At 49.6% G+C, this 13,373-nt stretch overlaps 1 protein-coding gene across 1 annotated transcript in view; it reads left to right on the plus strand.

Annotated features, from left to right (window-relative positions):
- Positions 1-13,373, plus strand: part of RNF123 (ring finger protein 123) — a 37,746-nt gene that overhangs the window by 11,039 nt on the left and 13,334 nt on the right. The window contains 15 exon segments of the mRNA XM_009702553.1: positions 1-69; positions 1,281-1,373; positions 1,569-1,642; positions 2,111-2,228; positions 2,693-2,792; positions 3,264-3,325; positions 3,415-3,486; positions 4,177-4,297; positions 5,117-5,218; positions 6,412-6,518; positions 7,060-7,258; positions 7,880-8,025; positions 8,202-8,285; positions 8,903-9,010; positions 12,200-12,377. The exon segment at positions 1-69 is cut by the window's left edge and continues 11 nt beyond it. Coding sequence (XP_009700855.1) covers positions 1-69; positions 1,281-1,373; positions 1,569-1,642; positions 2,111-2,228; positions 2,693-2,792; positions 3,264-3,325; positions 3,415-3,486; positions 4,177-4,297; positions 5,117-5,218; positions 6,412-6,518; positions 7,060-7,258; positions 7,880-8,025; positions 8,202-8,285; positions 8,903-9,010; positions 12,200-12,377 — 1,633 coding nt within the window.

Here is a 13,373-nt window from a genome sequence, read left to right on the forward strand (position 1 = left end):
CGAGGAGGGGCAGTGGAGGCCCATCCCCTTATTCAGCAGCTGCTGGATCTCATGTGGCTTCTTATGGAGGTGAGGTGCTAGATTGCTGGTTCCTCCCCAGGGATCACAGGGAGGCCCTGGGAGGTGCTGAGGACAGGAGTTTTCCCTAGAAAATACTGGTAGTGATCAGCTTCTTTCCCTTTCTGGTGACAAGACCCCTTTTTTTGTGGTGGACCACCCTCTCACCTAGCTTATCTGGCTGCTGCTTTGCACCCAGGGAATGAGGGTTGAATGCAGAGTAATTGGTAATGGTGACACTGGCAATGAGCTAACGAGGCATTTCTAAGCTTCTCCTGCTGCTAAGGAAACTGGTGATGTTGAATGACTTCCAGCTTCTGGGAACATCAAATTTGTCAATAAGAAATGAGTTGGTCTCTTGGATGTTTTGTAATGCTTATGTGACTGTGGAGGTCTTAAATGCTGCCAAGTACCCCAAGAGATTGATCAAGAGTGTGCAGGACTGGGGTGGAAATGGGCACTGCACTGTCTCCACCTCCAACACCACTGGGGAAAGAACCTCCTCCAACTTCCCATGCTGCTTCCTGTCCAAGCTGGATGAGGTCACTCCTTCCTGCGACACTTGATTGACGCAGCCTTTGCTAGCCACTGGGAAGCTACTGCTGCTGGAATGCTGGGATGGTTACACAGAGCTGATTGCTGCCAGGGATCTACTTGGAGACAGCATGTCTGTCCTTTGGGGTAACAATTTACAGCTGTAGGCACTGGCCTAGCTAGCTGTCATGAAAAGTTTAATTGAAAAATGTCATGACCCCCTCAGGCCCATCATAGAGGTGAAGCTGAACACCCTGGTAGGGCTGCTGTGTTTGTGGAAGAGTTGGCTGTCATCCTGCTGGTTGACTATGAGTTGGACTCAAAAAGACAGCTCTTCCATCATCACGTTTCCTTTCTGGGTTGGTTCTGCCAACACTGTGTGTTGGGTAGGTTTGGGGGGTATGAGGATGGGTGTCTCAGCCCAGCTGAATAGGACCTGGGACTTTGGCTTTTTGTAGATGACTTCTGGGTTGATTTTACTAGTGCAGAAACTTGTTTCCCTGTAGCAAAGCGATGGCACCAACTTCTTGGCTTCTCTCCTGTGGAGTCAGATGCACAAACACTGTGTGTTCAGAGCACCTGCTTTTTCAGTTCAGAAGTTAATACTTCCTTCCAAGGGCACACTTTGGGAACTATAACTGTTCCTGACTCCATGATGTTGCTGTTCAATGTGTTTCTTATTTTCTCAGGAGTATGAAGTGCACGAGTGCCTCAAGCAGCTACTGATGTCCCTGCTGCGGGCTTACAGGTTCTCCCCCATCATCCCAGACCTGGGATTACAGGTGAGCTGCCCTTCTGAATCCCCAGGAGTCTGTGACTAGCCAGCTTCTCTTATGTCCCCTTGTCCAAAGGTACACGATATTTTTGGATTTTGCAGTTGTTTGATCCAGAGATGGCAGTTCTGTCACATTGTACCAATTGAAGAGTCATATCCTCTTCTGTAGATGGAGTCACTTTTGCTTCTCCTGTTTCCCTAGATTCACTACCTCCGGCTCACCATTGCAGTCTTGAAGCATGAGAAATCCAGGAAATACCTACTCAGCAATGTTCTGTATCCTTTGTGCCTCCTCTAGTCTCAGATCTCCCTGCCTTCAATAATGCAGGCAAGGAGACTTCAAGGATCTGCAGGTCCTGGAAGGCAGAAGCCACCCTATCTTTGAGAGGTCATTTCTAATTTCTCAGGTCTCCTCTGTCTGCCTGACACCTACAAAGTTCTGCTTTGAGAAGGGGGAGCAGTGTCATGTAGTTCACATCCTACTAACACAGAGGACTTCATTTCTACCTGACTGACCTCTCTAATGTCCCTAGAGCAAAAACACTTTCAGAGCAGTCCAGCTGACATGCTAGCATTGGGGCGGCTGCTGTGATAACTGCGTGGGGCTTCTGCCAGGAGAAGGGGGTCTGGATCTTGCAGAGCTTTGGGTGGTTGTTTGGAAAGGAGCCTCTCACTACAGCTTTGGAAGCATGCCCTGTACCTTCTCCTGACATAGCTTCTGTGCTTGCTTTAACTTGGCCGCAGCTTCGACGTGCTCCGTTCGGTTGTGTTCTTCTACATTAAGAGCCCGCTGCGTGTGGAGGAGGCTGGTTTGCAGGAGCTCATTCCCACCACGTGGTGGCCAAACCGCTTCACCAAGGAGGTGAGTAAGGGCACATCCACTAAGGAGACTGCAGAAATTTTGTGGCCTGCTGTCCCCATCATTTTCGGGCTGAGGAAATTGGATGGCCCATGTTTCCAGCTGCATTGGCACTGGTGGACCCTGGATTGCTGTGTGAGATCTGTAGCCTCTCCATTACCTTGTCATCTTTATTGTCCCCTTAGAGGGGATGTTTGGGGTGTGTTGCTCAGGACAGGGGAGGGGGACAGATTTCTATGGCAACAGATTTGAACCTCACAGCATCTAAGGAATTAGAGGTTGGCTTCGGTGTCCTCAAACGATCTCCTGCCCTTACTCATTACAAGGCCAGGGAAAGCCTGTTTAGGTGTGCTGCCAGCTGCAGTCACACACTGGCACATTGTTTCAGGGAGTTTCCGCTCTCCATTTGGCAAGATGTTTTCCCAGTGCAGTGATCTCCTACTAATCAGTGTCTGTCCCCCAACCAGGGTAAGGAGAGTAAGGAGGTGAAGGAGGAGAGCGCTGAGGAGAGACTGAGGCGGCGGGCATATGAAAGAGGCTGCCAGCGGCTCAAGAAGCGCATTGAAGGTCTGTGAGGAAGGAGGGAAATTGCCAAGGTCCCACGCCTTTTGTGCAGCCAGGGGGACCAACCCTTGGACTGTTTCCAAATCCCCTTCACGACCTGAAGTCCAGCTGTGTTCCTGCCAGGACAGGCTGTGCTGCAGAGGCAGGGGCCAGCTATGCTGTTACCTGTTGGAGGGCTATGAGTGCTGGGACCCAACTGCACAGACCTGCAGCATCCCACTGTGGGGCATAAGCAAACCGAAACTGCCCTTTAGGGGCATTGTTTATCAACTGTGGATGAATTTGTTGCTAGGTAGCAGAGGAGAAAATTCTCAGTGATGGGATTAGCTTTCTGCTGGCACCAGTTGTTCCTGGGCCCGCCTCTGCTGAGGAGGCAACCTTTCTCCTGGGGACAGGGTACTGCAGTTGGGGTTAGTATGGGTAGTTGCTCTTCAGTGCGTGTTTTCTGATGGTAGACGTGTGTCTCCATTTTAGTCGTGGAAGGTCTCCAGGTTCAGATTCTGAAGCTCCTGCTGAACAACAAGGACAGAGGAGGGGTAAGTGCTCTGTGGCTCTTTTGCTACAGTATCTCCACATCACCAGGCTTGTAAGGCATAGATTTACCACCTGCTTTTCCTCCTGCCAGGGGGAAGCCTCCAGATACATCTTCCTAAATAAATTCCGCAAGTTTCTTCAGGAAAATGCTAGCAACAGAGGGGTAAGTCAGAGGGCCAGCCTTCCCACAAGCCTCACCCTGAGAGCTCTCTGGTTCCTTCAGGCTGGGAGCTCTGCCCTTTTGGCTGGGCTGCTTCCAGCAGTTGATCAACTGAGGTCTAGATATGGCAGGGAGTGGGGAGAAGGAAGAAGATCTAAGACTAGAAAGTGGGCAGCTTATCCAAGTCTTATGCAGTGATTTATAAGAAGGCAATCCTTGGGAACAGCCTTAGGTGGGAGCTAAATGTTCTTCCAAAACCTCTTGGGGAGCACAGCTGTGGAGTGCTCTGCCACAGCTGGCCTGCTGGCTTTGGCATCTTCTTCACTGCCTGGGTCAGGACTGTTCTGGCCCTGGATCAGGCTGTTGGCCTGCAGCTTTGGGAGGCCGGCATCCACTGTTGCAGGAAGCTCGCTCTTCACCTGCACTTTTGTGTTCACGATCAGCCCCATCTTTTGTGGCAGAGGATGTCGTATCCATCCTCCTCTGTCAGACCAGCTGCTTGTTTCAGTGCCCAGGACCTTCTAGAGGCAGAAGCTGCTGTCTGCTGTCAGGGCTGGGCTCTCTACCAGTACTGGAAGCTAGAGATGCTAGCAAGGCTGAGAACACAAAGCTTCTGCCTGCCCCGTGTGGCCACTGGGACCAAGATGCACTTTCACACCTGCCCTTATGGCTGAACTCTTCTTCTTGCCCTAGAACTTGACTGTGTTGTGCCCACCAGAGTACATGGTGTGCTTCCTGCACCGACTTATCGCTGCCCTGCGTTTCTTCTGGGATGGCCACAAGGCAAAGACCCCTGCTGCACTGAGCAGTGAAGGTAAGGCCTGGAGGAGAAGCTTTGAAGGCATTTCTGTGGTTAGGACAAGGTTTGCCTCATGGCAGTGTTCTCCAGGATGCTGAAAACTTTGTGTTTCTCATGGGTGCTTGAGCCTTCTGTCACCCTGTGTTTGTAGTTCCCAGTCACCCTGGGAAATTCCTGCGTGCACATCTATTCCAGTTAACATCCAGACCCGAGTCTTGCAAAGGGGCACCTGTACTGTTTACTAGTTCCCCCTTTATGCTCTGGAGCAGAGTCCAGTATTGATTATGGGTCTGTAGAAGGGCAGCTCAGTGCTCCCATAGTCAGTTTAGGGGAAGATATTTGTCTGGTTTTGTGGTTCCCAGACTGTGGGATTAAGGGGAAACCAAGGCAGTGTCAGTTGCTTTCCCACCCTCAAACCCCACCTTGCCTGTCCTGGCATGATCTGCTTGGCACTCCCTTCTCTTACTTTAGGCTGACCTTTTCTCTAGACTGAATAAGTGCCTTGCGATCCCTGTGGGACTAAGTGACAGAGCTGGAGTAGCCAGGTAGAGAGCTGCTGAGTTTTCTGATCATCCAGTTTCCCCCAGTGACTGTGGCTGGAAGGGAGGAAGTACTGGGAGGCTGCTTGTCCATGGCCATTGGTTGCTTCTGTTTCTGCATGGATCTAATGCTTGCTTCATTGTGGAAATCACCTCTGCCTTAATACCTTGTGCTTTTATGACAACAAAAGTTGTCCAGTCTGGGCCCTAGGGTCTGTCTTAGGAGGGATTACATGTCTACGTGGATACTGTACCTGGGACTCATGGAAAAAAACAATCTCCTTCTCTGTCGTAGAGGCGTACGTCCCTCCTCAACTATTCTATAATGGGAAGGTGGATTATTTTGACCTTCAGCGACTTGGAGGTCTCCTGTCTCATCTTAAGAAGACTCTGAAAGGTATGTGCTCTCATTTCCAATACCTGCATGCAGGTCCTGGCTGGAGTTCACCCAAGAGACATCCCAGGAAGGGAGCTATGAGTATTGAATTGTGATTAAATTTAAGGCGAGGAGACTTGAATTTTAATGAGATGCAAGTTACACTGAAGAAGACACCATCCCTCTTAGGTGGATCATCCTTTAAGTTAACAGTTTACTGTTTATATCCCTGAATGGGGCCTGTGGCTGGTGGAGGGAAGGGGGAGTCTGAGAATACCCTCTGGTGTGGTGCTCCTGCTGCACCACAGCCCAGGGCTGGGAACTGTCAAAGCACTGACCGTCAGCCTGGCTCTGTTGAGTGTGAGGGATGGCCAGGATTTATTTGCTGTGCCACTCTGGGCAAGCAATAGCAGCCCTGTGTATGTACTGCAGCTGTGTGTTTATACGCAGTACGCTACTCTGGCAATAGACTTTCAAAGCGTCCCTTTTGGAAGGGTTAGAAACCCCTTGCTGTTCCATTGGACTTGGTTTGTCTCTGGTTTCTGGCTACTAATGTGTCATTTGCATTTGGCTCAGATCTCTCTTCTCCTTAGTGTGTTTGCAAGATTAGGACCATTTTCTCTGTCTCAAGTTGATCCCTGGCTGTTCAAAATTAGATTAATTAACTTGAGAACCATGTAATCTCTGGTCTCTTACCAAGGTCTTCCTGGCCAGCTTTAAAGACAGGGCTATGGACTAGAGGACATGTTGTTCGGGCTTTGTACAGCATAGCCATCAGTGCAGCCTTCCTCTGGGCTGAGAATGGTTTCTCATCTGAGTCCTGGTCCTAGTGACTTGGGGATGTATCGTGGGACAACACTGAAGAGCTGAATGCTTAAAAAATGGTCTCTGGCCCTGAGTTTCCTTCCAGTTTGGCCCTGGTGGTTGTCCACTGGTTTCTTAGTTATTCTGTTTGTTGCTGGTAGGATCAGGAACAGAAATGGGTCCTGGGTGAGCAGCACCTGTCACTGCTTGTTCTCTGCTGTGTTAGCAAGGGCAGAGCTATTCCATATAAGGAAGCTGGGGGGAAGGTGAGCTTGTCCTGATAGAGCATCCGACTTCGCTGGCTGCTTCTCTACTGCCAAGAAGCAGGAAAGAGGATGAGCCTAGGACTGCCTTGTGAGAAGCGAAGGGTGACTCCTGTGTTCACAGCTGCTTTGGTGTGCTCTTTGCAGATGACCTGGCCGCAAAAGCCAATGTCCTGATTGACCCTGCGGAGCTGCAGGCAGTGACTATGGATGATCTCGATGAAGATGAGGAATCAGCAACATCAACAGCGCAGGTGAGCCATGTACTGTTATTCACCTGCAGTGGCCCTAGTGCCATGGCAGCAAGCTCAGCCTCTGACTAGAAAAGCTTTGCTTTAGAGGAAGGCCGTGTCTGGGCCAGGACTGTAACCAGTCCATGGACAACCAGATAAACAGCTGCACTTGCATGAGGATCACTGGAGATCAGCAAGGTACTGGATGCACTGAGTTTGAGTAGCAAAATTTTCTTTGCTCTGCTCTCTCATTACCCACTGATCTGAATGTGCCCCCTCCCCTCCATGGCAGCTCTTGGTGCTTGCATTTGAAAGCGTGCAAGGCAACTGCAGACAGAGCAGCTTCTTGCTGTGCAGATCTGCTCCTTGTACCTGGCATGTGGCCTTAGAGGAAGGACTATCCATTTACTAACCTGGCACTGCTGGCCCAGCCACAATAGGGAGGGTATATGCTCACCTTCCAGTGGCCACTGTGCATCTATACCGACATCCTTGCAGGGACAAGGGAGGAATAGCAGGCAGCCAAAGAACTAGAACCATTTCTCTCTTAATTTCTTTTCAGTCTCAGCGTCCGTCTACCACTCTGGCCATTGGCGGAGCTCTTGCCAGACCTGGCTGGCTCAGCTCCCCCACCCTGGGCCGTGCCAACCGCTTCCTCAGCACAGCAGCCGTCAGCCTGATGAACCCGCGGCGGCCTCTTGGCACCCTGGAGAAGACTAAAGTGCGCACACTAAGTGTGGAGCAGCGGACAGAGGAGGACAGTGAGTACTGCTGCTGTGTGCTAGCATGGCCCAGGTGGTCCCTGGGAGAATGACATCTTCCAACTCCCAGTACTCTCAAGAGGAATGCAATCTGTCAACTGCCAGCGGTGCTCCTTCCCATTCCTAGGGCATGCGGACACCCACAAGTCCACAGTTAACCACTTTGCCATCCTGAACATGACACTGGTGATGCTTTCACTCTCTAAATGTAAGGACATGCTGCCTTGCTTCCTGCAAGTGCAGCAAGACTTTGCAGGAGGTGGTTCAGAGGCAGCTGTAGCCATGCTTGCTCTGAACACAGACCAGCCAGAGGATGACGTGTGCAGTAGCAGCACCATTGCTGTTGGGTTGGGTCAGGCAGGCCTCTGAAGCGTGTACAGGGCTCGAGGACGTGGGACTTGCATGGCCTAGGTCTGTTTGAACAGATCCGGCACGTCAACCTGATGCAAATAGTGAGATGGGAATGATGTGTTAGTGTATCTAGTGAGTCACATGGGCTGGGAAGGAACACTGTGTTACAGAGGCACGGCAGGGCTTTGGCTTCAGAGAGGTGCAGGCAGAAGCTGAGGTGCCAAAATGCTTTGCTGAGAGCTTCTCTTCTGTGTTGGGGATGCATTGCAGTTGAAGGCAGCCATGGAAATGAAGGTCTCTTACTGGGCAGACCGCCAGAGGAGCCAGACCAGCCCATCACAGAGAATTCCCTCCTGGAAGTCCTGGATGGGATAGTGATGATGTACAACCTCAGTGTCCACCAGCAGCTTGGGAAGGTAAGCGGCACATACTATACAGGAATCCATTCCCCAAACATCCATGCTTCTACACTGACTCTATTTTCTGTCTATTTAGTGACTTCATGTTCCCTTTCCTTCTCCCAGCCCCTCTGGGGGATCTGGTTTCATGCTTATAAAACCCTTGTTTACTGTTGGAATCCACTGTTTTTCAGATGGTTGGTGTGTCAGATGATGTGAATGAATATGCCATGGCACTGAAAGACACAGAGGAAAAAATTAGCCGCTGCCCAAAGAGGGTAAGTGTCTCTGGTCTCCCAGGTTCCTTCTCTGGTAGAGCCTCAGTATCTGGCAAAAAGGATGAAGCACAGTGGGTGATTTCTAGCCTTGGAGCAGCCAGTGTCTTGGATGGGGTAGTAACCCATGCCTGGAGCTAGCAGCCCCATTTCATCCTGTGCCAACTCATTGTTGGGACTGAAGCAACGTCTTTGGCTTCTCCCAGACAAGCCATGGCAGCTTGCAAACCTCCATGTGCTGCAGACACCTCAGAGCCGGTCTCCTGGGGAAGGGGCTCTCCAGTGCTGGGCTGGAGGCACATCTGTCCTATTCAAGCTGCTGGAAACTGAGTGTATCTGATGATACATTAAAAAAGTATCTGACAGTAGTTGACTGTAAAGCTGCTGCCCACACTGAAATGGCATCTGCATCAGGCCTTGTGGGCTGCAGCTGAGACTGCTAAGTGCTCTTTATAGCACTGTTTCCCATTCCCTCCACAGAAAGGCTGCTGACCCCTTTCCCTCCTAGCTCACTAGCTAACACCAGGATGGTATTTGGTTTTGCATTATTTGTCCAGCTCTGAAAAACGATGCTATAAATGGCCATGACATCTGCCCTCACATCTCTGCACTTTTTTCAGAGGAGAGACATCCACGAGGAACTGCTGAAGAGCCAAAAGGTCTTCTCCGAGAAGCTCAATCACCTTAGCCGACGCCTTGCTTGGATAAATGTCACTATTTATTCGAAGGTGAGCAGGAGCATAATGTGAGCAACTCAGTGGAGACAGAGCAAGTGTGCCTCTATATCTGTGCTGCTGGGCTCACATGCCACAAGTGTCATTTTCCCTGGTGTTGGAGCAATGCCGATGATCTCTGAGTCTTGTTTGTCCCTTCTTGTGCATCAGAGACTCCTTCCTAGGCCTGGACCTCCTCCTGTCCCAAGCTTGGTCCCGTAGGGTTTGTTAGGACACAGCTCAGTCTGTGTGGTGCTGTAGGCTTTCCCTTGGGGCAGCAGGCCTCTGCACCATGGAAAAAAGGGTGCAGGTCAAAGGGAGATTCAGTTCTCAGGGCATGACTAGAGGATAAAGGCTACTGTGAACTGCTTCCCTGAGCTGTGCCGTGTGTCATACGGGGGTCTCACTAGTGCTAATCTTCCTGAAATCTGCAGGATCGAAGCCTAGGGGGTTTTGTTCAGGTGTTCTCCGCTTCTTTACTTGGTTCCCACATAGAGAGAGTGCATTCTGCATTTAGTAACACAGTGACTGTTTGCACAGGTTGTCCCTTTTCCCTGCATTCCCCATTTTCCAGGATAAAGTCTCTGGTCTGTTTTCTCACGAGCAGTTTTGCTGTTACGCTCCGCTGATCTCCTCTTCCTGTCTTCTCTTGCACACTGCCTTGCCCCATCTTTGCTTGTAGCTTTTTTTGTGCTGGGGAAGAAGATGTATTTCCCTGAACATGCAGTGGCAGCAGGATCTCTGCATGTGTCCCAGGATGTCAACAGGGAGGGGAAGAGTGATAGTTCCTATGAACGTGACTGGCAGAGCTGCAGCGGCTGATCCTGACTCATGAGCTCTTTGCTCATCCCCTCCTTCATTCCCGGAGCAGAACTGCAAGGCACTGTGCTGTGCTGCAGAAGCTTGCCGACTGCATTAGCATAGCCCATGCTTGCCAGAATATAAACCTTTCTTCCCGGACTGCAGTTGAAAGGCTGAGGGACATTACCGGTGTGCGTTGCAGGTATCGCTGCAATGGCCCGTGCAGAACTGCTATTCGTGTCTCTAGATGATCTATTGTCATATTAAACGAAGGTGCCCGCCTCCCATCAAGAGTGCGGTGTCACCTTTCTGGATGAATCAGCAGCATCTGGGAGTGAAGGTTACAGTCTTCCTTGCTTGTGCTCCTGCCTCTGTCTGCTTGGCCGGCAGGGAGAGCAGGTCACTAGCTGGCTGGGGCTCTGAAGTGTGCTCCAGGAGCCGAGCGGGCTTGCTCTGGAGCAGAATATCGCTGCATGGAGGAGCTTGTCCATACTGCCTGTACCTTCAGGGCTCCATCTCACAGCCATTGCAGGTGCCTGCAGTTTCCCAATGGAGACAGCCACTCAGCAGGCTCCTGCGTCCCTGGGACTTGTGTGCAATGGAGGGAAACATCTATATGAGTGTTGCAGGCACTGCTGATGCTGATGGAAAGAAAGAGACTGGGTCTGTCTAGAGGTGAAGTCCTGCTCTGTGCTGAGGTGGCAGAGCACAGGAGAGGCTGCTCCTTCCTCAGGGGAATTAGTCACTAGTTTATTCTAGGCTGAGGGATTCAAGGTTAGATGAAAGGGAGTGCTACAGCTTAAAAACACTCTTAGTTTCAAAGTAGATAATCGTACCTTCAAAACATCCCTGTGGGAAGACCATTTCAGCTTATTTTATTACAACGCTGTATTTATCCATCACACTGTGCGTAATCATATCTTGGTGTAGACTTTCTTCTAGCTTGGCAATACCTGAAATGACATTTTGAGGTTATCAAGTCTTAATAAAACCAAATGCAACTTTCTTTACCTTAACGTAGTCTGCACAATTGCTTTTTATCCTGAAAGCAACAGTTGAGCTGGGATATGTGTCGGTGTGGTCATAAAGGCATCTTTCAGTCAATTTAGTTGATTTGCACTAGTTCAGTCTAATTTACAGAACAAACCCATGTAAATCTCCCAAAGGTGGTAGCAACATGCTTTAGAAAAGCCACTAAGCAAATGAAATCACTTATCTGCACCTCTGTTGTTTTTTTTTTTAAAATTAGAAGTATAACCCTCCCCCATTTATTTTTATGCAAATTGCTGTTGCTTATGATATTTCTTGGCATTGCAGGATATGAAATGATATTTCCTCTTTTTATGGCTTTGTTGGTGCTTTTTTTTATAGCTTAAAGTTATGTAGATGCCCTCAAATTTCCTGTTTTCAATTTAGGACCCCCTGAGTTTTGCTTAGAGAAACCAGAGGCTGATGTTCCTCAGGACAGGAAATCTGGTTGAATGGCTGGCACAGAATCTGAAAGGCTGTGGCTGCCTATTGCAAAGATCATAGAATCATTATGGTTGGAAGAGACCTCAAAGATCATCAAGTCCAACTGTATACCCGATGCCACCATGCCCGCTAAACCCACTAAACCATGTCTTGAAGCGCCACATCTAAACATTTTTTTAACACGTCCAGGGATGGTGAGTCCACCACCTCCCTGGGGAGCCCATTCCAATGCCTAATGACTCTTAGAGTGAAGAAGTTCTTCCTAATGTCCAGCCTGAACCTCCCCTGGCGCAACTTGAGACCATTTCCTCTCGTCCTATCGCTAGTTACTGGGGAGAAGAGACCAACCCCCACCTCACTACAGCCTCCTTTCAGGTAGTTGTAGAGGGCAATAAGGTCTCCCCTGAGCCTGCTTTTCTCCAGACAAAACAACCCCAGAATTTGAGTTGGTATGAGCTTTGAGCCTATTCCCATTTAATTCATACAAAGGAACAGCTTGCTTTCCAGCACATTTATGCTGGGTTTGCTAATGTCTGCCTTCCTTGAGCCAGTGTACATGGAATAAAAACTAGCACACGTTTTTTGCATTCAGGCCTGTGTGGTCAGATATACCCTACCAAGAAGTAGTTCTTGGAGCATTTCAAGGCTCGGTGAGAAAAAAACACAGTTGATCTGGTATCATGTTGGTGATGGTTGTGCTCTGAGCTTGAGCTTGGTGTAGAGATCTCTGATTGTTCCTTCCACCTCATGCTTCTGTGGCTCTATGAAAAAAACGAATGGAACAGATCTGGTTAATGAACTTAGAGCAGTGGTCTGAGGAACATCTCGGATATGGAGCTGTTTCTGAGGTCTAAGTGTGGTGCTGATCGTTGTCTTTCTCCAAAGAGAAACTGGACAAAACTGAATGGGGATTGTGTTTTCTGTGGCCAGGAGAAGATGCAGGATGTATATTGGCTGCTGCGAGTGTGCATCCGCACCATCGAGCATGGCGACAGGACAGGCTCACTTTTTGCATTCATGCCAGAGTTCTACCTCAGCGTGGCTATGAACAGCTACAGCGCACTCAAGAACTACTTCAGCCCTGTAAACAGCATGGAGGAACTTCCAGGTAAGGGGATGGGGAGGCCTTGCTAATATTCGTCTGATAAAGTCTAAAGCAAGCCACATCCTTAAGGTGAAGTAGTGGTAGTTGGGCATCATCCTTTCTGTGTCTTTTCCTGGTTGTGGTGTGCTGCACCAGTATATTGTCTGTGTGCTGTGGGGTAGGTGCTGAGTGCTGTTCCTTGAGTAGGAACCCACTGGTGAGCCGTGGCCGTTGCTCTTCTCAGGCAAGGGAACCCATGCCTTGCCCAAAGCTGTTGCAGTGTTGGTTGTAATGAAAATCACTGGCAGCTATGGATTTTGTTTCCAAGGAAGTACCAGGAATGGACTGGGATGCTGGAAGGTGTGATTGCCCTGGCAGTGTGTGCCACTGCCTGCTGGTTTCTGAGGGAGAGGAGATGTGCCATGAGTGCAGGAGCTGGGACTGCTTTCGAATCCTGCTGGGATTTGGCTATGTTCTTATGGAAATGAACACCCACTTGATGCCAAGAGTCTGTGTTTAGGTGGATTCCCTCTGTGCACGTTCTGTGCTTTTCCTGGCTAAGTGATCCAACTTTGCTCTTAGTGAGTAGTTCTGTGCTTTCCAGAGCCTACGAAGGCAAGAAGAGTGTCTGTTCCCGTCAACAAGACATAGCTAAAGTATTCACATCCATTAAGCAGGGGCTATGCCTGCTCTTATAGGGAGCAGCAAAATTGAGTGGTAGCAGATTTCTTCAGGGCCTGCAGGCTGGACATGGCTTTTCTGCATAGATCTAGGGTGTTATTTGTGTTGCTCAACCTCTTCTGCACTGGGCACCTCTCCCCTGCCATCCAACTCAGTTGCATGGTTTTATCTTTCTGTGAGTAACTGTTTCAGGTTCTGCAGTCTGAGGTGAGAGATGTGAGGTGAGAGTCTGAGGTGAGAGATCTCTGTTAGAGACAAATGTGTTTTCCCAGCTGTCTGTTTTGACAACTAGACACACAACAAAGCTGCAGTTAGCTGTAGCAGGCATGAATTCCATGG

This window comes from Cariama cristata, unplaced genomic scaffold (genome assembly GCF_000690535.1).
Source record: "Cariama cristata isolate BGI_N322 unplaced genomic scaffold, ASM69053v1 scaffold20646, whole genome shotgun sequence".
NCBI classification, from domain to species: Eukaryota; Metazoa; Chordata; class Aves; order Cariamiformes; family Cariamidae; genus Cariama; species Cariama cristata.